The 27,698-nt window shown below is 44.1% G+C and overlaps 1 protein-coding gene across 5 annotated transcripts in view; it reads right to left on the bottom strand.

Annotated features, from left to right (window-relative positions):
- The window catches only part of LOC135180060 (ephrin type-A receptor 6-like), a 552,362-nt gene that overhangs the window by 75,522 nt on the left and 449,142 nt on the right, over positions 1-27,698 (bottom strand). The window contains exon 13 of one of the 5 annotated variants that reach the window (XM_064152220.1): positions 4,693-4,815. The exons of the other annotated variants lie outside the window; for them this stretch is intronic. Within the exon in view, the coding sequence (XP_064008290.1) occupies positions 4,693-4,815 (123 nt within the window). The remainder of the gene's footprint in view (positions 1-4,692; positions 4,816-27,698) is intronic. 5 annotated transcript variants of the gene reach the window in all.

Here is a 27,698-nt window from a genome sequence, read left to right as displayed (position 1 = left end):
ATGGTCATTTAGTGATGTCCTGATATGCCTTATCCACATGCTTCTTGAACAACAACTCCACCACCTCCCTGGGCAACCTATTCCAAGGTCTGACCACTCTTTCCATGAAGATTTTTTCTTAGTATAAGTCATGTGAATTTGTACTGCTAACAGGTGGGATATCTAGAAACTAAGTAATTTGTGGCATAAATAATTGTTACACAAATATAAAGAAAGAAATTGCCTGAAAACAGGCTTGTTTTTGAAAAAACCTAGGATAGCTACATGGAGGGCCACAGAAAGCTTTGCTTTCAGAGAAATGGGTGTGTTGCAGTGACAGATTTTTGACATAACTATCAAATAGAGCCACTATGGGATTATCATAACCATGTCAGTCTCCAGTTGTGCCAGGGGAGGTGTAGGCTGGTTGTTAGGAGGAAGTTGTTGGCAGAGAGAGTGATTGGCATTGGAATGGGCTGCCCAGGGAGGTGGTGGAGTCACCATGCCTGGAGGTGTTGAAGCCAAGCCTGGCTGGGGCACTTAGTGCCATGGTCTGGTTGATTGGCTGGGGCTGGGTGCTAGGTTGGACTGGATGAGCTTGGAGTTCTCTTCCAATGTGGTTGATTCTATGATTCTATGATATCACTGCTTAAGTACCTTCTGCAAGCATTGTTGTCATGGGTGTCTTTGTTCCTTGGCAATGCCAAGAGTTTTGTGCAGTAGGTTTTGATACAAAAGAACAAAAGGTACATACCTTCTCTGTACTAACCTGATTAAGGATTCAAGGACTTATATTTTCCACTGAATCATTAGGAGTAGTTGATTTAGTTCTGAGTGTCTCACATCCCAAATCAGTACTCTCTTCACCAGGTATTTAATTATATTTGTTGGTAAAAATGCAGTAAATGTGTGGGGTTTTGCATCACACATATAACAATTTAGCAAGTTAGAATTTAGCAATTTAGAAAGTTTAGCAACTTAGAAAGTCATCATAAAATGGAGGTAGCATTCACTGGTCATCTCTGTGATTGGCTTAATGTGAATACATATATATGATCGATTAAAAATGGAAGAGATAAATAGCAGCACTACAGATAATTTTGTTAGGGTTGGTTTGTTAAGAGCAATTTCTATATTGCAGACTTTCATGCCAGCCAGCCCCCTCTTTAAAAGGAGTTTCTTCAGTGGCTTTAAACCACATGACAACCTTTCTTTCCAGGAGATGGGCAGCCTCTCCCTTTCTGTGGGGCTCTTGCTTAGCTCATTTTTCAGGTGGCTGTGATCAAACAACAACATTTATTTCTGTTACCTTGCTAGGCTATATGCTGCAAATTTGATAAAATTGACTCAGAATTCTTAGCTAAAGACATTTAATAACTAGAAATGGTGGACCAGTTTAATTAAATTTATTACACCTAGGAGTTATGATTTAATTCCAAAAGTATGACAAAAAGCTCGATGAGTACTGAGAAAAGAACAGTGCTGAGTACCTTATAAAATAAACTTGTAGTTGAGAAGCCAGCTCATGAAATCAGTTAAGTCATTTGTAACCTAATAGAATCAGTAATACACTATACATAACATTATGTTCAAAATAGAGAATTTTATGGGACTTGGAGAATTTCCTCTTCCACAGTCAGGTTACAGATACCAACCTCATTGTGTTGTTGACTGCCAAAACAGATTAATGGCTTTGAAACACTCTGAGATCATAGAATCATAGAATCAGTCAGGGTTGGAAGGGACCACAAGGAGCAGCCAGTTCCAACCCCCCTGCCATGCCCAGGGACACCCTACCCTAGAGCAGGCTGCACACAGCCTCAGCCAGCCTGGCCTCAAACACCTCCAGCCATGGGGCCTCAACCTGGCCCTGGGCAACCCATTCCAGCCTCTCACCACTCTCCTGCTCAACAACTTCCTCCTCACCTCCAGCCTCACTCTCCCCACCTCCAGCTTTACTTTATCCCCCCCAGTCCTGTCACTCCCTGACAGCCTAAAAAGTCCCTCCCCAGCTTTTTTTGTAGCCCACTTCAGATGCTGGAAGGCCACAAGAAGGTCCCCTGGGAGCCTCCTCTGCTCCAGCCTGCACAGCCCCAACTCTTTCAGTCTGTGCTCACAGCAGAGCTGCTGCAGCCCTCTGAGCATCCTCGTGGCCCTGCTCTGGACACACTCTAGCATCTCCACATCCCTCTTGTAAGAGTGGCTCCAGAACTGGATGCAGTACTCCTGGTGGGATCTCAGCAGAGCAGAGTAGAGGGGGAGAATCACCCTTGGGAGATACCCCAAGGAACAAAAATATGGAAAGTATTTGCAAACCATTAGCAAAAGACACCTGAACAGTCATAAGAAAAGACATCAAAGGTACTGAGGAGCTTCTGGTCACAAAAACAAACAAAGAAATAACAGCACTTAAAAATGTAAATGTCACTTTGTATTACAGAGTCACAGAAATATTCAAGTTGGAAAAGATGCTCAGGATCCCCAAGTCCAGCTGATAACCATTAGTGAAACCTGTAATTATTCCAACAGACAAAATGGAGGATAGGGAAGCAGAACAGATTCTTTGGTATAGCAGATCAACTACACTACACAATTTTTCAGTTTTCTCCCTCCTTTGGCAGTAAGGGATTTTTCCTCTTTAAGCAAAACTGTAAGTAACATTACAAAGAGGATGCTCTGAAAGGATTCAAATTTGACATTACTCCATATACAGATTAACTTTACATAGAAATACATAGTTTGGAAAGGAACAGAACTGATCTCTGATCCGATTTTAACTGTAAGTAAGACATATGTATTTGTTCTTAATTTATTAGATTGGGTGGAAGATGGAGTTCAGTGGCTCCAGAAGAGAATGGTAACACATTCAGCCTTTGTGGGAAGGGATGTTTCTAACCTGTTGTTTCCTGTTTCAGCCCAGTACCTGAGAGCACCTATTTAGCTGGCGTGGTGTTCTCACTCTTTGCCTATGCTCAATCTTATGACGGTCCTCTGGGGTGCCTTGTATCATCATATAGCTGTGCCTCTGCAGAATACAGTGCTGGCAACCCCAGCAATTGGGTTTTCTCACTGATCTTACAAGACTTAGAGTAGTTCAAACTGTGATTAAAAATTATTGTAAAAAGCTAAGGCAGATATCGTGAGTAGAAGTTGCAACTAAAAAGCATACAAAGGGGTTAAACATTGTATCAACACATAATTCAGTTTTCCCTTTCCAAATTTGTTTTGCTTCCACATTTTAGCAAGGGGTTGTAAATGTTTAGGAAAACTGCATAGAGTTAAATAAAATCTGAATTTTGGTATTTGAAGAGTTATGCTTCCCTGGTGCACACAGGCATGCTCGTAGTAGCTTAAGAGCTAACACTCTATTTTGAGTCTAAATTATTGTGATGGTTTGGGAGTTATCTGCCCCCCCACTCTTATGAAATCACCCAAACTAGACTCAGCCAGCTGGAAGGTAAGCAATGAAGCTTTATATTCACCGCTTAGCACAAGAGACAAGCAGGGAGTTACAACAGTTACAGCTATAGACAGAAATAGACAAGGTAAAGGTGATACAGAAACACAACAGCCCTGCCAGAAACCAGAGTGCCCAGGAGGGACTCCCAACCACCCTTCCACCTTCTTTCCACCCCTCTGCCTTACCCCAGAGTATACCTTATGTGCAAGGTGAGTTTGAAGGATTGGCAAGGGGAGGTTAGGAAGCAGAAGGGTTAGTTACACAGAAGCAGTCCAGGGAGACAGCACAGACACCAGCTGTGACAGAGACCCACTGTGTTGTCTATGTTTGTGTCCTTGTTCTTATACACCTCAGCAAGCCTATGAGTGCAGCAGGCACCACCAGTATTTCCTTTTTACAGCTTATAACCATCTATTTTTTCCTCACTAAAATATTCCAGCTAGCCTCAAACTAGCACAATTATAAACAAGAGAGAGGACCTTCTTGGACATTCTGTTGAATGTAGATTGGATGAGCAGGGCATTGGTTGTGAAAAGAAAATGATGATAAGATCTATATCATTCATTGCTCTGCCAGTTGGTATAAAAAAACAATATATAAACAGTTTCTCCCTCTTGGCTTTTAGGCACTGGCTCTGCCACTGTTCCTTCTCCTCTCTGATTCCTCCACACTGTGTACTAACCTTTTACTGACAACATGTGAGACTTGCTGGTTTTCTGTCTGGGGAGACAGAAGAAGGTGGCGTTGGCTCCTTCTGGGCTTTTTTTGTCCAGGGGGGAGGATTGGAGTTCTGTATTGCTTCTATCATTGTAAATACATGTAAATATGTTTTGTATATATGCTTGTACTTTTAGCTTGCTGTAAAATATAGCTTTATCTTACTTCCAAGCCATCTGAGCTGGCCTGGTAATTTCATTTGGGGGTGGGGAGTGGTGGTAAATTCCCAACCCACCTCAATTCTTCAAAATGTGCATGATTAGAGGATTTCAGGACTCCTATTCTAATATGTAGGATGACTGCTTAACTACAGGTCAGTTTAGTTTGCAATTTCTGCTAGGCATTCATTGAGCAAAGTGATTGGTTCCTGAAAAGTAGTTTACCTTTTCAATTTCCTTTCAGTTTGGCTCTTTGTCAGAAGTAGCATCTAATCTCCCTCTCTTACCAATATCATTTGTTCTCCCTAAGATGTGTGGAGACATGGGGCAAAGGGTGAAAGGAAAAAAATGATGTGGGGGATAGGCTGAAATACCTACCAGAAGAAATGCTGGGGGGTAAAGATCCACCCCCTGACACTGGATGTGAGGCCAGGATGCTATTTAAAAATCCTGCCCTCAGGAATCTCGAAAGAGACTTCACCCCAATGGTCGGAAAGGATCCTTTTAAAAAGACAGAAATGATCATTAATCAAATGACTTGTTCTTTGGCTGACAAAAGAAGTTGACTCTTTAAAGAAAGGATAACCAAATGAGAGTTAACAGTAGCTCCACTGGAACAGATCTCATCTTACACTATCACACAGAATCACAGAATTAACCAGGTTGGAAGAGACCTCTAGGATCATAGAGTCCAACCTATCACCTAGCCCTTCTAATTAACTAACTCATGGCACTGAGTGTCTCATCCAGCCTCCTTTCGTAAGTCTTTGCCTGTTAAACCATAGAATACTCAGCTTTACCCATAAATGTGGTTGTTTCCTGCATCCATCACAAGCAGGAATTTCTAGCACTCCCATAAGGAATGAGAAAAGTGGATATTTTTGAGGTGAATTACAACCACTGGGTATTCCTAATACATTCCATGTGACTATCACAAAGGCATTTGACAGTTTTCTGTACAAAGCAAAGAAAGAGCACTAGAAGTGAAGCTGTCCTAGTGGAACTGTGCTTTGTACTGATATTTTAAAGCCACCCGACAAAAGTTTTGTTGTGGAAGCAGAGAAGAGGAACAAGAATTGGCAACTACATTATTGACTTATGTGTCGGGGCAGCTAGATCAATTTGAGCTTCTGTCACATCTCCCAGCACCTGTCAATATATAAATGCAAGGAAAACCCAGGAGTATAGTTGTGGCTCCCTTTCTGCTTTGCCCTCAATAGAGGCTTAACATGTTTCATGCTTTCAATAAAATAAACTTTGTGCTCTTTCTCAGTTCCTAAATGTACAAACCTATTTCTGGAAACAAAGATTATCTCATGCACCTCTTTTAAAGTAAGTACATGTGACATATCTCTTCCTGTGACGATAAATAAGGACTGATAAACCAGGATATGATCTTCCAGCTTTCAGCATGTCTACAGAGAAATAGGGACATCATTTCAGCTGGCTGAAATGCTAGTGCTCAGTGAATGCCAGCATCAAAGAGCTCTAAACATCTTGACTAAAAGCACAGTCAAGACTGTCCCACCCCTCAATAAATTTAAATTAACAATCAGAATAATCAGCGTATTCTTGAAAGCATGTCAGGTAACAGCAGCTCTCTTTACATAATTTGGTAGTAGTTCATAGTTGTTCTTTTGAGAGATAGAAAATACCTTGATATTGACATACAATGAGAAAAATGAACGGAGTAAAAATACAATAAGGGAAAATTAGCATCAAAACACAAACATATATATATTCAGTGAACTTAAAGTAGCTTATGAGAGCTCCTAAATTTTCTCTTAGTTTTAAGCATGGGGTTCTATTGTTTCTCCTCAGTACATTTGCCCTTTACATTGCTATTAGACCTGCTGCAGTTTGTGAAAAAGAATTTACTGAACTAGTGATCTGGATGCAGTATTTTTCTATCTGATGATTGAAGATAAGGCCACTGCAGAGAAGCCTTTGGTATTCTTGTAGAAGTGTTTCCAAATCCCATGGCTCCCACTTTAAAATATTTTCAGAAGTGATCACAGATAGAGACTCCAGAATACAATAAACAGAAATCCAAATTTAACTTGGAAAATTGTTCCATTAATTTTAAGATGTTTAGTACTAAGCAGCATATTAAAACATCAAGGCTAAAGAATGACCATATTAAGACTTCCCAAATAAAAGTTTGCTTCTCTGTTTCAAAAGATGAGTTATAGAACCATGAAGTACACACACTGTGAGTCACATGCCATATGCACAGACCTTCAGAAAAGCCAGCTTGAGCTTCACCATTGACATTTTCCTACACAGAAACAGTGCTAAATGGCAAATAATTCTAGCTTCCTAGCAGTATTGCAGCACATTATTTTCTACAGAAAGTAATGAAGACATAACCAATTTTATTTCACTTACTGTACATATTCAAAAATAAACCCTAGAAGCAGTAATCCAATCTGTGATACAAAGAAGAGAGCTAAAATTATTTAGACTCTCTTTATAAGCAGCAAACAACAAAAAGATTGCATTTAAGTACTGTTCTTCTCTCACACTTTTAAAGAAGGATTCAGTTGCTTAAGTGTAAATGCTCTGTGTCATTCGAGATGCTCTAGAAAATCTGAGCCGTTCATGTTTGAGTGGCAGACTTGACAAGATCTGCAGATTTACACTCTTAGAAAGTGGCAGCAAAAGGCAAAGCAGCAGTTGGATATCTAACAGCAGGCACTTACTGTCATTTTAAGCAACTGAACCCCATCCAAATAGTCTGATGTCGTGTCAAAACCATCTCTGATTAAGCAGAACACAGAGTTACAAGAACAAGACCTCAGCCTCTTCTAGAAGTCCATGGCTTCTGAGAAGGAAAAGGTTGGTAAAACTCAGCTCTGATCAGCATCCATCTATATAAAAATGCACAGTAAGGAGAGGTCAAAGGTTCATTCATCTTAAAGTATGTCTGGTCCTAAATTAAAATACAGCATATATCCAAGAATGTCTGAGAATGAACAGATGGGTGCTTTGGGTGTTCTTACCTGCACAGTGTGAATAAAGTATGAGAGTCATTACATAACCATATATGTGGAATTTGATTATCATTGCAGGTAGCTGAGAAAGAAAATTAGTTCTCATTAAGTCCCATCAGTCACTAGCAGAAGGAGAGAGGTTTGATAAGAGCTTTGAGCATTTACAGTATTACAATACTCAACTTTCTATTTGTTTGCATATATATTCTTGAACAAAAAATTGTGGTCAAGAGCTTTCTAGCTCTCTGCTAGCACAAGAAAAAAAAGGAACTAGGAACATAATATTAAAGAGAAAATACCAGATTCTCAGAGATATTATAAACTTTGGTGTGGAAATCAATGATGGATAGTCACATTTCCTTCCATCTAAGCATGACATTGGTGTTTTCAGTTGGGCAGTGAAGATGTGGTCTTTCATGGAATCATAGAATCAACCAGGTTGGAAGAGACCTCCAAGCTCATCCAGTCCAACCTAGCACCCAGCCCCATTCAATCAACCAGACCATGGCACTAAGTGCCTCATCCAGTCTTTTCTTGAATGCCTCCAGGCACGATGACTCCACCACCTCCCTGGGCAGCCCATTCCAATGGCGAATCCTCTTTTTCTAAAATGGGATCACGCTTACCTAAAGAAAAAGTCTGCCAAAAATGCTCCTCCTGCTTTATATCTGTCTGCTTTATGTTCTAAATGACAGGAGAAATATTGTTTTTAATGTGTATGCTAGCAACAGAAAGTCCAATGCTTTTAATTCAGCCTCTTTGAAGCAACCACCACGGGCACTTTCAAGATGCTAGTGTGTTATTTTCTTAGTTAATCAACTTTCTTGATAAATGCCATTCTGTTAGTGCCCATGTTGTTCCAGAGGGAATATCATCCCACAAGTTGTAGAATTTGATAGGGAAGTCACTGATATAGAATTCTAAACTGGCATGGTTTTAGTAGCTTATTATCACACAGAGCAGAAGGGCAAGAGTAGATAGATGGGTAGAAGAAACAGACATGCTCAGACAATATTTAGCGCACACTTACTGGCACGTGCATCACAAGAGCATGGCCAGCCAGAAGGAACAGCTGTTTTTCCCAATGCCAAAGGCACATCCCATGGCCTAGTGCTAGTGGCAACATAACTGCTCTGAAGGCTCCTAGATCTACAAAGGACAGAATGTTCTGCCATACATATGCCTCATCACTAGTAGTGAACAGATGGATGGGAGGATGAAAACAATGGCACCGAACACACTCAGTGGGATCGTGGTGGAACACAGTGGACTAGAGTGAAACACAAGTTCTGTTTAAATGGGGAGTGGACAGGCCCTGGTGAGCTATAGTAGAAGGTATTGAAAAGGGACTTGCACTTCAAAACTTTCAGGGATTGAGCAAGCTAAGAAATGTTCACCATATCTGTTATTTTTGCTGCTGACACTTTGCAGAAACTTCCAGCAGAAGAGTCTCAATACTTTCCCCAGAAGCTGAACACAGTTATGTTCTATTAATGGCAGTTTATCCTCACATCTGATGACTTGAGTGAAAACTTTCCCATCAGTTTTTGCCTCATATGCAGTAAAATTCCAGCAGAGTATTTGCCATCCTTAAAGGGATGGATGCCTTTCACCTCTGTGAGCTGACTTGATTCACCCTCTCCCTCAGCAACCTCCATAACCTGCCACGTGGGGCTTCACACAGCAGCCTCCCACTTTTGATGCTTTCCCACAATGCAGCAGGACCTGTTGGTGCATGGAGCATATTTCTTTTTGTTATCTTGCAATTCATCATATGCTAGAGTCTCTTCTGCACATGTCACCTCCATCTCCTCTAATGACGTTCCAAAATCTCTGCCTTCTGGGCACTTTGTGATGACTTCCAAGATTCCTGTCTGATTGAGGCTCCCTATTCAATCCTGTTGCATTATCAATGTGACCCACTTGCTCTGTGTAGCATCAGTTGCATGATGGGTACAAGAGACTCTCCCTATGAACATCCAGCCCAGCATTGATAGTTGGGGTGCCAGGAGAAGCTATCTCAGCACCAGTCATCTCAGAGGCAGCTCAAGCTCCCTCTTATGCTACCAGTACTTTTTTTTTTCAGTTGGAGTGTAGTCAGCCTCAGCTTCCTTGCAGCTCTGACTCCAAAACACCAGAGGTCAGTCTCACATCTCCCCTGATACTTTCTGCCAAAGACTCCCTGTGGGATGGTTCTTCCAGGCTGAAGTGTAGAGCACATTTATAATCTGTTGTCCTGTCCAAACTGGTCCAAGGGCTACTGCATCACAATCTCCTGTTTGATTTGTTCACAAGTTTGTTGCTATTCAGGGCCCCATTGAAAATTATTCTTCTGCTGAGTCACTTGGTAGGGAGGGCTTACAATCTGTGCTGGTTTGAGGCTAATTGGAATATTTTAATGAAAGAAATTAGCTCATTGGCTGTGAAAGAGAAAATAACAGTGACGTCTATCTTACGCATTAGATTGCTGAGGGATATAAAACCACAAACCAATAATAAAGTGTTTTGTTCTGTGGCTTGCTGCTCACTGGTTAACTGTCTTTGCCTGAATCTGTGTAACCCTATCTAATAATTTTCCTTCTAACCTCTTGCTGGCTTTTGTCATCTCACCCCTGCTTTCTCTGCAAAGATTAGTCACATAAACTTTATGAGATAAGGGAGAGGCGAGAAGAAGGAATTAGTTGGGAGCCCTCCTGGGCAGTCCTGCTGGTTGGGAGGGGTTTTGAATTTCTGTATTACTTCTAATCTAGCTTGTATATCACTGTAAATATCTGCACATATATTGTGTATATATGCTTGGAAACAGGTGCTGTGCTGTAAATACAGCGTCATATCACCCTTCAGCCAGACTAGCCTGGTTCGGCAGGAGAGCAGGACCGAGGCTAGCTCAGCTGAAAGGCGCTTTCTCGAAGCCTTTTTTCTCCTCCATTTTGAGGCTCTCTCCACCCGAGGAGCCCAGAGGGAGGCAGGGAGCGGCAGGCAGGCGCTAAGTGCTGGCAGGAAGGTGAGTCAGAGGCGGTGCCTGGCGAGCGGCAGATCCAAACGAGGAGCGGCAGAGGTCTCTGCTGAGCGCAGCGCCGCTGGGAAAACAAAACAAAACCAAAACCAAAAACCTCACACCAGACCTTCAGGGAAGCAGACATGGTGCAAACCAGGTCCAAGCTGTATAATACTTGTAAAACTGTGGGCACCCAAACAGAGCCCACCTGTAGGAATGCAGGCGTCCAGACATCTGGATGTGAGGAGTGCTGGAGCCTGGCACTCACAGTCGAGGGAGACCCAGGCATTGGCTGCATTAGGTATGAGCAGATTGATTGTCTGCTTAACCTGGTGGCTGAACTCAAGGGAGAGGTGGAACGCCTGAAGGCTGAAAGGGAATGTAAAAGAGAGCACCATGCTCTGCAGTCCCCCTTGCCAGAGGGAGATGAACAGAGCAACCAAGGAGAATGGATGCAGGTGCCTGCCAGAAGGGGCAAGGGAAAACCCTTCCAGCCATCTTCACATCCCCAGCTGCCCTTACATAACAGATATAGGGCACTAGAGGTTGAGGATGAGGTGATCCTGGAGCAGGCAGAAGCATCACCGGCTGGGAGGGCAACTGAGACAAATCATTTACCCCCTTGCATCAGAACAAGTACCCAGAAGAAAAAGAGGAGGGTAATTGTTATTGGTGATTCCCTTCTGCAGGGAACAGAGGGCTCCATATGCCACCAGACCCCTTCCACAGGGAGCTCTGCTGCCTCCCTGGAGCCCGGGTCAGGGATGGTACCAGGAGGCTGCCTACTGTAGTGCAGCCCTCTGATTACTATCCCTTATTAGTTATACAGACAGGGAATGATGAGATTAATAACAGAGGGCTAAAAGCTATCAAAAGGGACTTTAAGACACTGGGGAAAGCAGTTGAGGGAGCAGGGGCACAGGTAATCTTTTCATCTCTACCCTTAGTTACAGGCTGGAATACAGAGAAGAATAGGAAAGCATATTTGATGAACAAGTGGCTCAGAGATTGGTGCCTCCAACATAACTTTGGATTCTTTGATCTTGGGGAACTTCATCTTGCCACAGGTCTGCAATCAGCAGATGGGATACAACTGTCACAGAAGGGGAGAAGGACCCTGGCACATAAGCTGGCTGGGCTTGTTCAGAGGGCTTTAAACTAGAATGGAAGGGGGAGGGAGTTAAACATGACAGCACCAGAGATAAATCAAAGGGATTTGAGGATGGTAGGCCAGAGCTAGGGGTAAAAGCAGCAGCCCAGCTGAAGTGCATGTACAGTAATGCACACAGTATGGGTAGCAAACAAGAGGAGCTGGAAGCTCTGGTGCTGGAGGAAAACTATGATATTGTCACCATCACTGAAACGTGGTGGGATGGCTCACATGATTGGAGTGCTGTGATCAATGGCTACAGACTCTTCAGGAGAGACAGGCGAGGGAGAAAGGGCAGGGGAGTGGCTCTGTATATTAGGGATGCTCTGGATGTCGTGGGGGTAGAAATCAAGGATGATCAAGTTGGGTCATTATGGGTGAGAATTAAGGCGAAGGCCAACAAGGCTGATATCCTGGTTGGAGTCTGTTACAGACCACCCAGCCAGGAAGAAGAGGTTGATTTATTACTCTTTAAGCAACTGGAGGCTGTCTCAAGATCACCTGCCCTTGTTCTGGTGGGCAACTTTAACCTACCAGACATCTGCTGGGACTTAAACACTGCAGAGAAGAGGCAGTCAGAAGGTTTCTGCAATGTGTGGAAGACAACTTCTTATCCCAGCTGTTACGTGAGCCTACCAGGGGAGCAGCTCTGCTTGACCTGCTGCTCACAAATAGAGAGGGGCTGGTGGGGGATGTGGTGGTTGGAGGCTGCCTGAGGTCCAGTGACCATGAAATTATAGAGTGTTCATTGTATGGAGAAACCAGGAGGGGATCAACAGAACCTCCACACTGGACTTCCGAAGGGCAGACTGCAGCCTATTTAAGGAACTAATTCAGAAAGTTCCTTGGGAAAGAGCCCTTAAAAACAAAGGGGTCCAGGAAGGTTGGAGCTGCTTCAAGAAAGAACTCCTGCAGGCACAGGAGCAGCTGTGCCATTGTGCTGGAAGATGAGCCGAGGAGGGAGGCAGCCAGGCTGGATGGACAGGGAGCTGCTGAAGGGATTAAAGATTAAAAAGAGAGTGTATCACCTTTGGAAAAGAGGGGAGGTGTCCCAGGAGAAGTTCAAGGAAGTTGCTAGGTCTTGTAGAGGAAAAATTAGAGAGGCAAAAGCCCACTTGGAGCTCAGGCTGGCCATGGCTGCCAAGGAAAATAAAAAGTGTTTCTTTAAATATCTGAATGGCAGAGAAGGGCCAAGGACAACCTCCAGTCCTTACTAGATAGAGAGGGGAACATAGTGACAAAGGATGAGGAAAAGGCAGAGGTGCTTAACACCTTCTTTGCCTCAATCTTCACTAGTGGGACAGGTTGTCTCCAGGACAGCTGGACTCCTGAAGTGGAAAATGGAGTCAGGGACCAGTACAGTCCCCCTCTAATCCATGAGGAAGCAGTAAGGGACAAGTCCATGGCACCAGATGGGATCCATCCTAGGGTGCTGAGAGAGCTGGCAGCTGAGCTGGCCAAGCCACTCTCCATCATTTACCAACAGTCCTGGCTCACTGGAGAGGTCCCTGAAGACTGGAAGCTGGCCAGTGTGATACCCATTCACAAGAAGGGTCAAAAGGAGGAGCCAGAAAACTACAGACCTGTGAGCCTGACCTCAGTGCCAGGCAAGGTGATGGAACAGGTCATCTTGAGTGCCATCACAAAGCACCTACAGGATGGCCAAGGGATCAGGCCTAGCCAGCATGGGTTTAGGAAGGGCAGGTCCTGCCTCACCAACCTGATCTCCTTTTATGATCAGGTTACCTGCCTGGTGCATGTGGGGCAGGCTGTGGATGTAGTCTACTTGGACTTCAGCAAAGCCTTTGACACTGTCTGCCACAAGAAGCTCCTAGCCAAGCTGGCAGCTCATGGTTTGGACAGATTCACTCTGTGCTGGGTCAGGAAATGGCTGGATGGCAGAGCCCAGAGAGTGATGGTGAATGGTGCCACGTGCAGTTGGCAGCTGTCACTAGTGGTGTTCCCCAAGGATCAGTGCTGGGCCCAGTCCTGTTCAACAGCTTTATTGATGATCTGGAGTAGGGGATTGAGTCCAGCATCAGTAAGTTTGCAGATGCCACCAAGCTAGGAGCAGGTGTTGATCTGTTGGAAGGTAGGAGAGCCCTGCAGAGGGGCCTGGCCAGGCTGGATGAGTGGGCAGAGGCCAATGGGATGAGATTTAACAAGGCCAAGTGCAGGGTTCTGCACTTTGGCCACAACAACCCCAAGCAGCGCTACAGGCTGGGGACAGAGTGGCTGGAAAGCAGCCAGGAGGAAAGGGATCTGGGGGTACTGATAGACAGTAAGCTGAAGATGAGCCAGCAGTGTGCCCAGGTGGCCAAAAGAGCCAATGGCATCCTGGCCTGCATCAGGAACAGTGAGGCCAGTAGGACAAGGGAGGTTATTCTTCCCCTGTACTCAGCAATGGTCAGACCCATCTTGAGTACTGTGTCCAGTTCTGGGCCCCTCAATTCAAGAGGGATGTTGAGGTGCTGGAGCATGTCCAGAGAAGGGCAACAAAGCTGGTGTGTGGCCTGGAACACAAATCCTATGAGGAGAGGTTGAGGGAGCTGGGCCTGTTTAGCCTGGAGAAGAGGAGGCTCAGGGGTGATCTTATTACTGTCTACAACTACCTGAAGGGGCATTGTAGCCAGGTGGGGGGTGGCCTCTTCTCCCAGGCAACCAGCAATAGAACAAGGGGACACAGTCTCAAGTTGTGCCAGGGTAGGTATAGGCTGGATGTTAGGAAGAAGTTCTTCACAGAGAGAGTGATTGGCATTGGAATGGGCTGCCCAGGGAGGTGGTAGAGGCACCATCCCTGGGGGTCTTCAAGAAAAGACTGGATGAGGCACTTAGTGCCATGGTCTGGTTGACTGGATAGGGCTGGGTGCTAGGTTGGACTGGATGATCTTGGAGGTCTCTTCCAACCTGGTTGATTCTATGATTCTAAGATTCTATGATTCTATGATTCTAGTCTGGTAATTCCAAGTGGAAAGAGGGAAACTCCCCTACCACATCACAATCAAAGTGTAGTGTGAGATATGTACCCTCCAGAAACCCACAACACCCACGAAAGCCTGGGTTTCCTATTTATCAGCAGATGGAGACATAGCTGTGATCTTGTTGATGACATTCTTTGGGGTTTGGTGATGTCCATGCTGCCGTTTTATTCCTAAAACCTATATCTCTCTTGCAAGTCCTTTGGCCTTACTTTCCTTTGTGGCAAACCTAGTCTTCAGAAGAATCTGGATTATTTTCTTCCCTTTCTCATAAACTTCTTCCTCTGTGTCACTCCACACAATGATTAACATATTGTAAGTGTTCTGAAGTTTCAACGTTTCAACTTTTTCCAGTACACTTTGGATCAGTCCATGACAAATGGTGGGGCTGTGTTTCCACCCCTGGGGCAGTTGACTCCAGGTGGTTTCGGACACCTCTCCAGGTGAAGGCAAACTGTAGCCTGCATTCTAGTGCTATGGAAATGGAAAAGAATGCATTAGCAATTTTAGTTGTGGCATACCATTTGGCTGCCTTGGATTCCAGCTGGTACTGGAGCTCCAGCATATATGGCACAGCAGCATGCATCACTGTCATGACCATGTTCAGAGCATGGTAGTTCACTGTCAGTCTCCATTCACCATTAAACTTCTTTACCAGCCATGAAGGGCTGTTGAAGGATGAGTGAGTCTTAGTGATCACTTTTCATCACTGCAGTTGTCAAATTATTTTATATATGGGTATCACAGAGTCCCAGTTGGTGTGGTATTGCCTCTGGTGCACCACCGCAGTGACAGTTGATATTCATTGATCTTTAACATCTAGCAACCCCACCATGAAGGTGTCCTTTGAAAGACCAGATAAGGCAGTCAATTGTTCCTTTCCCTCTATTTCAAAGGCAGCTATACCAAATGCCCTCCAGTATCCTTTTGGATGCTTAAAGTACTCTTTCTTAAGATAGTCTATGCCAAGAATGCATGGGGCCCCTGGGCCAGTCATAACGCAATGTTTGTGACATTCACTCCCTGTTAGGCTCACCTCAGCTTCTAACACACTTAGCTGTCACACCAGAAATGTAGATAGGTTCTGCCCCCTCCTAGATTGATGGCATCAGAGTACATTGTGAGCCTGTATTCACTAAAGCTTTATACTTTTGTGGTTTCAATGTACCAGGCCACCTGATCCACTCAGACCAATAGACTCAGTTGTCTCTGTCTCCTCCACCTGGTTGAAGGCAGAGCCCCTCTAATCCACTTGCATATTCTAAGTATGCTTTAGAGGTCCCTTTGAGGCAGTATCAATTTTTTGTCCTTTTTGCAGGATTTCTGACTGGAAGCAGGGGCAATGTTCTTTAGAAAAGCGTTTCCTTGAAATCCTTTGAGTAATTTCCTCCACAGCTGAAACATGGGCCTGTACATTAGAAGAGAGAGACCTCCCTCATATTGCCAGAGCATGCTAACCAGTTCAGTCACTGTTTGTCCTTGGCCAGCTCTCATGGCCCAGTCTGTAAGTGCCAGTGAGTTGGCATATGATGATGGTGCAGCTCATATGAACTTCTCTCTGGTGTGCATACTAGCTCACCTCATTATAGAGCTTTTCCAGCACAGATGGTTCCCTCAGGTATTAGACGCCTTTCTCCATGGCAGCCCATCTCCCAGAATGATCCTTTATGTGATCTTTGGTAGGGTATATACTCTTCACACCTGCTAGAAGCTGTCTGCAGAGGCTGAGGGTTGTACCAATTTCCCAATAACCCTGTCAATGCCCTCTTCCCTAGGGAGGAATCCCAACTGATTGGTTTCTCTGCCTTCCAACTCCAAGCCATTAGCTCCCATATCCCAGCACCAGAGCATCCAGGTGACAATGGGCTCATCTGGATGGTGGCCATAATCCTTTCATATATCACATAACTCGCACAATGATCAAGATCGAGTAATTATCTTTGTCTCTTCTTTGTGTTCCTGTGATGACCCTGGTTCATCCCCATCTTTTGCAGCAGGAGCTGTTTTCCTTGTGTACTTCTTTTTCCATATAGGGGTGATTGATGTTGTCACATGCTGGCTCTCTAATGCTACTGCCATGTCTCTTGGTCTGTTTGTAGGCCTGGAGAGCTCCTCTCCCTCTCCCTCCTCCTCCTGAATGGCATTGAAAAGAGCTCAATATGCACGGGCCAGAGCCCAACACAGGGCAGTGATTTGTTCCTTCTGGGAATTTTCAGGCTGGCAACATCCTTTTATGAAACATTTCACCAGCTCATCAGGGTTTTGCAATTGTTTGGGAGTGAAGCTCCAAGGCACTGGAAGTGACCAGCACGTCAAACACTGGCTCAGGCTTTCACACATATTCTGCCACTCACAGTATCACAGTATCACAGTATCATCAGGGTTGGAAGAGACCTCACAGATCATCAAGTCCACTCATAGTTATTCAACCTCAAAATAGGTCTCCAAACAGCATTCTTTGAAGACATTTGTGATACTGTGACCAAGATCAACCAGATGTTTAAGAGACACAATGTCAGAAGCAGTCTGGTGTTGATGTCCCAATAATAATCAAAACCCACTAAAGTTGAATAAATGCCCTCTTCTGTTCCATTCATCAGCTGATGGCATGGCATACAAGAATCAGATTAACCACACCACTGGTGTAATAATCCACTTATACCAAATCAAAACAGCAAGTAGAAGACACAGTATCAGGGTAGCCTTAAGCCATGTTGACAGGATGCCAAATGCAACCATCATAAAACAAACCACAGTTATCAAAGGGCATGCAAACCCAAAAAATACATGAGAGTCTATATGAAAACTTAGATAATGAACTTCCTTAGGAACTCTGCAGATGAAGGCTTTGAAGAAGTGAGTCAAAGAGCTATAATGAGCTTTTGCATTCACTTTGGCAGGAAGTAGCTGAATTGAAGATGTTCTCACTCTTAACTGCACTCTCATGAAGGTAGCATTGCAACATTTAGTAATGAAATATTAGAGGACAGAATGTAGAAAGAGATTTCCTGCTTCTGAATAGGGAAATGAATTATTCAGTCTTACTGCTCAATGTCTGGAAGAACATTGACTTCTGTTTTGAGCATTTTCTATTATAAAGACAAACGTGTGTTTGGTTAGGGAAGCCAGATGAAGGGTTGGGGCACTTCTACAAAGGTTATTTGTAATATATCCACTATGGAAAGTACTGAAAACTGCTCAGATTTCCCCTCAAGTAATTTCTTTGATTCATCCTTCCCAGACCACCAAAAATCACCAGCTAGTTCATAATCTTTTATGGAATACCATGTGGAAGGCTTTCATGAGGAATGGCTCTATAAAACTTTGAAATGATGATGTCAGTTTGCCATTTTTAGAGTATTCAAATGGGTTGACCAGAAGTAAAGCTAGAATGTACTCCTGATGAATCTATTGGTTCATATTTTCAGTACATTTGGAAAGCATGGATCTGTACAATTAATTTAAACTGTCTCTTCTGGAAATTTAGAATATGCTTTTAATAATTTATTTTTGAGCTTTTTGGCACACACAAGGAAAGGTGATGAGGTGATATCCCCGCATTTTTACCTACATAAATTCTATGTCTTAGAAGCATCGAATTTTGAAGGTCACTAAAGAGTATTTTGCAATAGTTGCCATTGTGAGAAGCAGCAGATGACAGAAAATAGAAATGTGAGACCGGCCTTCAGATCCCTGCGAGAATGTGGCAATAATGGAACACTGTTTCGCGGGAGCATGTGGAAAGCAGGCTGGGAAGCCACCTGCAGAGTGAAAGGAGGATTGAGTTTAATCATGGTTTCATAGAATCAACCAGCTTGGAAGAGACCTCCAAGATGATCCAGTCCAGCCTATCCAAACTATCTGTCCAGTGCAACCTATCCAACCAAGATCGTCCAGTCCAGCCCTATCCAGTCAACCAGACCATGGCACTAAGTGCCTCATGCAGGCTTTTCTTGAACACCTTCAGGGATAGTGACTCCACGACCTCACTTGGCAGCCCATTCCAATGCCAATCACTCTCTGTGGGAAGAACTTCCTCTTAACATCCAGCCTATACCTCCCCTGGCACTACTTGAGACTGTGTCCCCTTGTTCTATTGCTGGTTGCCTGGCACAAGAGACCAACCCCACCTGGCTACAGCCTCCCTTCAGGTAGTTGCAGACAGCAATGAGCTCTGCCCTGAGCCTCCTCTTCTTCAGTCTGCACACCCCCAGCTCCCTCAGCCTCTCCTCACAGGGCTGTGCTCCAGGACCCTCACCAGCTTCATTGCCCTTCTCTGGACACCTTCCAGTACCTCAACATCTCTCTTGAATTGAGGAGCCCAGAACTGGACACAGCACTCAAGGTGTGGCCTGAGCAGTGCTGAGTTCAGAGACAGAAGAACCTCCCTTGTCCTGCTGCCCACACTGCACCTGAGCCAGGCCAGGATGCCACTGGCTCTCTTGGCAATGCTAAAGCAGAAGCAAGTTGTGTTTGCCTGCTCATCTCTTTTTATCAGTACAGCCTGAGACTAATGGCACTTTGGCCACAGAGCTTACCCAATCAGTTTGCCAAGCTTCAACGTTTTAGGTGAGCTAGGGCTTACTTTTACCCTTTTAGGGCAGAACACAAACAAGTGTATAAACACATATGGTTGCTCTATTCATAAGAGAGAAGAGACATGGTGGCTTCTTCGTGATTGCTTCTCACAAAAGCAGAAGGAGGGAGTGAAGAAAATGTGTCTGGGCAAGCCAGGACATGTTTTAGGCCTATTATGGCCTTCCATGACAGTGGTAATGGCATATCATAAAATATTAGAGTGCAACAAGAAGAAGTAACAAAAATGAGTGTGCTTATCTGTATTGAAATCACAGAATTATAGAATGGTTCAGGTTGGAAGAGACTCTGGAAGCCACTCAGTCCAACCAAATCATGGGAAGATGTCTCTTACCCTGCAAATGACACAGTGAAAACTTCTGCTGTCAAGTACCAAAGCTACTAAACCCAAAACCTCACTGAGATACGTTTTACTGTGCAGATGCAACTTTACAAAGAGTGGCTTGCCAATAATACTCGAGTGTTTCCACTCAAGTAAATGACATCATCCCAGAGTTCTCACAAATAATTCCTTCATTCCTGAATGCACTATGAAGAAATTGTTTGAGCAACTTCTAAAGTAGATGGAATTTTTTACCTTACTGTTGTAAAACATAGAACTTGTAATCTTAAAGTAGAAAGCACTGTCAGGAAACTGAAATATCTAAAATAAGTAGCCAATGCAAAACTTAGAACATCTTAATTTACCAGGTAGAGTTGGACTATATAAGTTAGAAACAGTAATTTCCTGACACATCTCCAAGGTGACACCTACAACAGGAATTATAATTTATGTTAGTAGATACAGCAAGATGCCAACATACATGAATAAAAGAAACAGGAAAAAAGCAGATAAACTGCCGTTGGAGGGATGTGGCTGGGAACTGCTCACTGTGATATTTATAACCAATGAGACTGGTATTCCTTCTGAAGGAATTCAGGCCAACATCTAAACCAGCAAAAGACCTTTGCACCTGTTCTGCTCCACTTAAGGTCTGAAGTATAGGCAATATAGGGAATTATTTGGCAGAACCTTTTCAGGTAAGGAGTTTTCACAATTTCAAATACAAATCAGTGTCTAGACATTGAAGATGAGGGGAATCTCTGTTGGTGCAATGCCACCTAAGCAAGGTCTCTATTACAAAACTTGCCTGTTCTCACTAGATCTTAAGATTAGAGGTTAACTATAAGGAGACATTACTTCTGTCGTATGATGTGGCATGAGTATATACTGATACACTGTCTCCCTGACAGGTGCCCATGGATAGGAAAACTGTGTGTCCTGTTTGGAAGAGAGCTGTAATGAGTTCAGCCACATTCTCAGTCTGTGATGTGGCTGTCCACACACCTGGAACAATCCAAAGTTCCTTTTGTCTGCTGCTATGTTACTTTATTAGATTTCAGCATCACACTTCAACAGATCATAGAATCATAGAATCAACCAGGTTGGAAGAGTTCTCCAAGATCATCCAGTCCAACCTAGCACCCAGCCCTGGCCAATCAACCAGACCATGGCACTAAGTATCCCATCCAATCTTGTCTTGAACACCTCCAGGGATGGCGACTCCACCATCACCCTGGGCAGCCCATTCCAATGCCAATCACACTCTCTGGGAAGAACTTCCTCCTAACATCCAGCCTAGACCTCCCCTGGCACAACTTGAGACTGTGTCCACTCATCCAGTGCTGTTTGTCTAGGAGAAGAGACTGACCCTCACCTGGCTACAACCTCCTTTCAAATAGTTGTAGATGACACAGATTTAATTTTAGTTCAGTCAGGGCAGTGACTCAAAGAAGGAGGAGGATCTCTGAAAGTTATTTGCAACACCACCATCAAAGAATAAATGTGGAAGGCTTTCTTGCTAACAGGACATAAGCTGATAAGCAATAAGCAAACCCATGCTGAAAATTGTCCTTGAGTCCATCTCGGAGGCAGGATACCAGGCGGTGGGTGGCACCCTCCACATGGAGCTGCAGGGGGGCAGAGTCTGCCATCTGCAGGGGACGGACTTCACAGGTTGTTGACACAGGTTGACCTATCTGAATCACACACATAACCTTGAGCCAATCTGTACTTTCCACTTGCACCAATCCCAAACTAAGTTACTTATGCATGCCTCTTGCAAGTGGCATATAAGCCGCTGTATTGCCTCAATAAAGCGTCCTGCTCGTAGCTAACTCAGACTGAGTTGTCTCGGGAGTGCCCCGATCCCGCCTCTGCTGGCTTCCCATGACCACAAGCAAACAGTTCCTTTTTTTGGGATGCTATTATATAGTCAATGTTGGTGGTTTCATTGAAGAATAAGCTCTGCAATGCACTTTAGAAAGTAATTCAGCTTGTTCCAATTATGAGTATTACTCATGAAAACTAAGTGGATTTTCTGAATATTTGTGAGCAAGTTTCCTGCCTTCTAACAAAACACATCTTAATAAAAACTTTCTACATAATTAAACAAACTGCATTGTACATTTGGCCTGAACAGTTTCAGAAACAGAAAAACAGATGCTTACAGTTTTCTCTTTTTACTATATGTTAGAGACATTGTGTGCATGTGGAAGTTTTGTTTTAGAACAAAATGTAGTTGTCCCCCTGCTATTTTACATGAGAAAGTTTCTCTCTCAGAAAGGGCCAAAGTGTAATAACTTCTGGTGCAGCAGCCCCGGCAAATCAGCTGCCATCATTCTCAATAGGGCTGAACTGAGATCTTACCTACAGCTAGGTGATTATTCTGAGAATCATAGAATCATAAAACCATCCATGTTGGAAGAGACCTCCAAGCTCATCTAGTCAACCTATCACCCAGCCCTATCCAATCAGCTAGACCATGGCACTAAGTGTTCTATCCACTCTTTTCTTGGAACACCTCCAGGGATGGCAACTCCACCACCTCCCTGGGCAGCCCATTCCAATGAGAAGTGCACCAGTTTTACAAAACATTCAGTAAGTCCAGAAAGCTCAGACTCTGTCTCTGCTGGTAGGCTAAGGCAGACCCAGTGCCATGTCACAAGCACTGCTGGAGCTCTGATGGTCTTGTAGAAATAGTATACAAACCCAGAAGTTTGTCTCTCTTATTATCCAAGCAATATTGAAAGTGACAGAACATTGAAACAGGCTGTCCAGAGAAGTTGTCAAGTCTCATTCTCTGGGGACAATCTAAACGTGTCTGGATGTGTTCCTGTGTGATCTGTTCTAGATGATCCTACTCTGGCTGGGGGGGTTGGACTGGATAATTTTCCAAGGTCTCTTCCAACCCATAACATTCTGTGATTATGTGAATATTTTTGTGAAGAGCAGCGAAACCTTCAGGCACCCAGGCTCAACAGAACAGTCTGAAGAAGGGCTTCTGTGCCTGAAAACGTTTCTGTTTTCTTCTCCAGTGACAGTAAGTCATAAATATTAATAACATTAATAATAAAAACAACAATAATAATAATACAATCACCACCACTAACAGCAATAACAACAGCAACAATCATCATCATCATCATCATCATCATCATCATCATCACACTTTTTTCTAAAAATGCTGGTTTGGTTATTTTCACTGTGAGTGTTTTGATCATAGCATAATAAGTAATTCAAATATCTGGATTATTTATTCTCATGCTTTTTTGGGGTTGAATATTCACTTCCATTTTAACTTCAGGAATGATAAAGCATCCACATCTTTAGGCCTCACTTCTGAGAAGCAAACAACTTTAAAGTAGTTCCTGGAAAAAGTATTTTAAGAGACCTGCTTCTTGGTATCAAGTCTTCTAATCTCTGCTCCAGACTCAAATTTAGGAAGTCTGTCTGGAAAAATGAAGAAGAGAAACTTTTGGTAGGGCAAAGCTGCTGTTCAGGGCTCCAAACCTAATGAATTTATCCTTGAGATCCTTGTGGAAGACTTTCCTATGAAACTTAAATGCTGGAGTTCTTTTGTCTGTTGATTGGTGGACAAGAACAAATCCAGCTTTAGGAATATTTACCTAGAATGAGTCTATTTTAGCAAATCCCAGTTACAGAAAATTTTGGCTTATCACTTCTTTGGGAGAAAAAGCAAATGCTGATAGACATTTACAGTTCCTAAGGGGGAACTGATGGAAGTTACAGAGTATTTGGGTAGAATATTAACATCTAATTAAATTTCCCTTGATGCTTCTAGACAAACAGGCAGTTTTGAGGGGACAAAGAGTGAAGGAATTGCTTGAAAAGAGTTCTACAAAGACCATAGATGTTTATTTTGTGATGTGTTAAATGTCAGTGCACACTGGTTGCTGAAAATGCCGCCTGACAATAGTAATATGATTACTGCTTTTAACAGTGTTTAAAGTAGTCTTAATGGAATAATAATTGGAAATGCTATCATTTTGTTACAGGATAAGCCACCCTGCGTTGCAGTTGTCTATTAAGTATTATTCAGACAGTGTTTAAAATGAACCTAGATTTAGCACAATGCAAAACAAGAACTTTGAAACCTTCACTCACTGTTACTGCCCCTCAATTCAAGAGAGATGTTGAGGTACTGGAAGGTGTCCAGAGAAGGGCGACAAAGCTGGTGAGGGGCCTGGAACACAAACCCTATGAGGAGAGGCTGCAGGAGCTGGGGGTGTGCAGCCTGCAGAAGAGGAGGCTCAAGGCAGAGCTCATTGCTGTCTACAACCACCTGAAGGGAGGTTGCAGCCAGGTGGGGTTGGGCTCTTCTGCCAGGCAACCAGCAACAGAACAAGGGGACACAGTCTCAAGTTGTGTTGGGAGAGGTCTAGGCTGGATGTTAGGAGGAAGTTGTTGGCAGAGAGAGTGATTGGCATTGGAATGGGCTGCCCAGGGAGGTAGTGGAGTCGCCATCCCTGGAGGTGTTGAAGCCAAGCCTGGCTGGGGCACTTAGTGCCGTGGTCTGGTTGATTGGCCAGGGCTGGGTGCTAGGTTGGACTGGATGAGCTTGGAGAACTCTTCCAACCTGCTTGATTCTATGATTCCATGATGCTGTGTGATGACCAGCACTGCATGCTGCACATTTTGATTTCCTGATCCTGACTGCATTGTCAAATTAGCTGGAAACTTAAAATATTTTAAAATCACAGTTTTCATGATAGAAAAAGCAAAGCCTGCAATGTAGCCCAAACTTTCATGATTTTGTAAACATGATGATTCTGGGGAATGATTAGCCAATTAAAAATTAACAATATGAGTTCATCTTCTGATCACTCACTTTTTGTGATTTTAAGAGGAAAGCTCCTGAGTAAAATCTTAGCATTCCTATGATACGAATGACAGGATCTTCTCATGAAATACTGATGGGGTCTTATAAATGGGATGGTTAAGAAGTTCCAGGAGCTTTTTAGCTTTTCAGATGCCCCTTCCATATGGTATTTCCACAAAAAGAGAGGTAATACATTTTAATTTTGTAATTCATGTTTAAAAAGAGCAATGGCTGTAATTTTATGAAAAACAATAGCTTTTCCTGGTGACATCTGAAGCTGAATGCATTCACGCAGTCTGCTGTACACGCCACAGTTCTGCAATTAAAGCTCTGATTATCTACTCTTTCAGCTGTGCTAGCCTGTAGCAAGAATGAAAAGGGAGTAGGAGATAAATGTTCTCCACTTTTAGACAGCAATTAGTATCATTGAAAAAGGCTCACTGTTTTCATTTATGTCAAACATTAGGCCAGAAGTTCCAAGGAGTCAATTGAAAAAATTATTTATTTGCTAAAAAATGTAGAGTATAAATTGAGGGTGAGGATTGCTTCCACTGTTCATGTTCATTCCAGTACTGTTCAATATCTTTATGATGATATGGAGCAGGGGATTGAGTCCAGCATCAGTAAGTTTGCAGATGACACCAAGCTAGGAGCAGCTGTGGAGCTGCTGGAGGGTAGGAGAGTCCTGCAGAGGAACCTGGCCAGGCTGGATGGGTGGGCAGAGGCCAATGGGATGAGATTGAACAAGGCCAAGGGCAGGGTTCTGCACTTTGGCCACAACAACCCCAAGCAGCACTACAGGCTGGGGACAGAGTGGCTGAGAGCAGCCAGGCAGAGAGGGAGCTGGGGGTCCTGGGAGAGAGGAGCTGAAGATGAGGCAGCAGTGTGCCCAGGTGGGCAGCAGAGCCAATGGCATCCTGGACTGGCTCAGGAGCAGTGTGGGCAGCAGGACAAGGGAGGTTCTTCTGCCCCTGTGCTCAGCACTGCTCAGGCCACCCCTTGAGTGCTGTGTCCAGTTCTGGGCTCCTCAATTCAAGAGAGATGTTGAGGTACTGGAAGGTGTCCAGAGAAGGGTGACAAAGCTGGTGAGGGTTCTGGAGCAGAGCCCTGTGAGGAGAGGCTGAGGGAGCTGGGGGTGTGCAGCCTGAAGAAGAGGAGGCTCAGGGCAGAGCTCATTGCTGTCTGTGGCTACCTGAGGGGAGGCTGTAGCCAGGTGGGGTTGGGCTCTTCTGCCAGGCACCCATGGACAAAACAAGGGGACACAGCCTCAGGCTGTGCTGGGGGAGGTCTAGGCTGATATCAGTGAAATGAAATACCAAAAATTAATTTTCCTCTTGGTTTACAAACACATCCCTTAATTAAAGGATGCCAAGATTGTAAGTAGGAAGATCTCTGTCATTATCATGAGCATGATCTCAGATAGACTCTTTGATTAGGAATGTACTATACAGTGGCATATGTTAGGTAAAATAGTATATGTTAGGTAAAATAGCCTCTCTGCCGGGGTTCAGGGAAGGTGTCCTAGCCCACAGCTGATAACGCACGCTACAGGCTAAGTGATAGGAATCTCCACTAGCTGCCTGATGGGCTGCAGCATATGCATGGACATTCTGCTTAATTGTTTGGTTTGGTTTTTTTTGTTTATAAAATACTACCGGGCAAAGAGAATTAGCTGTGCTTGTCAGTTATGGTTTCGTGTATATCAGTATATTCTTGTCAGTTATGGTTTTTGTTTGTATCAGTGCATTCAGAGGATCTTCCCTCCAGCTCAAAGATCACCTAATGTTAAGGATGAATATGGCCTGATCGCATCTTCTTCGTGCTAGTTCTAGCACCAGTGATTCTAGCAAGAGGAATATTGGCTAGGCAGTGTTTACACAGATCATGAGTCACTGTTTTCAATGCTTAGGAAGGCAGTTATTGAAAATTGTCATTACACTGCCAATCTTATCCACACCAGCAGGGCAGTGCTCGCATGCTGAAGAATGTACTCAACTACAGCAGAGAGGAAAAAAATCCAGAAAAAAGGAAGAGTAGAGAATCATTTTGGCTCAGGTTGTGCCAGGGGACGCAGGCTGGATGTTAGGAGGAAATTCTTCCCAGAGAGAGTGATTGGCATTGGAATGGGCTGCCCAGGGAGGTGGTGGAGTCGCCGTGCCTGGAGGTGTTTGAAGCCAAGCCTGGCTGGGGCACTTAGCGCCATGGTCTGGTTGACTGGCCAGGGCTGGGTGCTAGGTTGCACTGGATGAGCTTGGAGCTCTCTTCCAACCTGCTTGATTCTATGATTTATTAAGTTATTACCTACCTGAGGAACTAGCAATTCCCTAGGGCTGATGGTCTCCATATTTTGGGATGATAGGTTCTTTCTTACTCTAGTTCAGGTATATCTGTGGACTGTAACTTGTCATTACCATATTGCTGGCATTCTTCCTTCAACTACTTACATTTGTTTTGGAACAGTAAGGCTCTCAACTTACAAGTCAAAACCTAGTTGCTATCTTGTACCTGATCAGTTTAAGGTGATGCATATTTGAGGTTTGCAGAAGTACTAAGATATGTATCTCCAGCCTTAGATACCTAAAATCCATTAATCTAGAGAAGATTAATATTATTTATAACTTCATTACATTTGACAACTCTTCCATGGTCAGGTTTCACAAGGGATCTGGACAGGCTGCAGAGCTGTGCCCAGGCCAACCACAGCACATTCACCAAGGCCAAGTGTAAGGTCCTGCACCTGGGTGGGTGCAATCCCAAGCACAACTCCAGGCTGGGTGGGGAATGGCTGAGAGCAGCCCTGAGGAACAGGACCTGGGGGTCTGGGCTGATGAAAAGCTCAACAGGAGCCTGCAGTGGGAGTGCAGCCCAGACACAACCCTGTGCTGGGCTGCAGCAAGAGCAGTGTGGGCACAGGGCAAGGGAGGGGATTCTGCCCCTTGGCTCTGCTCTCCTCAGACTCCACCTGCAATCCTGTGTGCAGTTCTGCAGCCCCCAGCACAAGCAGGACATGGAACTGACATTAAGATAATGCACTGAGAGTAAATTTGCCTCAAACTCAAAGCAGCAGGGATGCAATTCGATACCCACATACATCTGAATGTACAAAGTGAGAATGGCATCTGTTTCTCTTTAAAACAGTAACCACAGGGACTTACTGTCACAGTGGTGATGTCCCCCATCTTTCATCTCATCACAGTGTCACAGAATGTTAGGGGTTGGAAAGTACTTTGCAAGATCGTCTAGACCAATTGCCCTGCCAGAGCGGGATCACCTAGAGCAGGCCACACAGGAGCACAACCAGGCAGGTTTTGAATGTCTCCAGAGAAGGCAGCTCCACAAGCTCTCTGGAGAGCCTGTTCCAGTGTTTCATTACCCTCGCAGTGAAAAGATTTTTCTTTATGCCCACGTGGAAGCCTCTATGCTCCAGCTTGCGCCTACTGTTGGACATCACTGAGGACAGTCTGGCTTTGTCCTCCTGACACTCGCCCTTCATGTATTTATAAACAT

Source organism: Pogoniulus pusillus, chromosome 12 (genome assembly GCF_015220805.1).
Source record: "Pogoniulus pusillus isolate bPogPus1 chromosome 12, bPogPus1.pri, whole genome shotgun sequence".
Taxonomy (NCBI): Eukaryota; Metazoa; Chordata; class Aves; order Piciformes; family Lybiidae; genus Pogoniulus; species Pogoniulus pusillus.
Note: the sequence above shows the minus strand (reverse complement) of the source record. Positions and strands in the feature narration are given on the sequence as shown.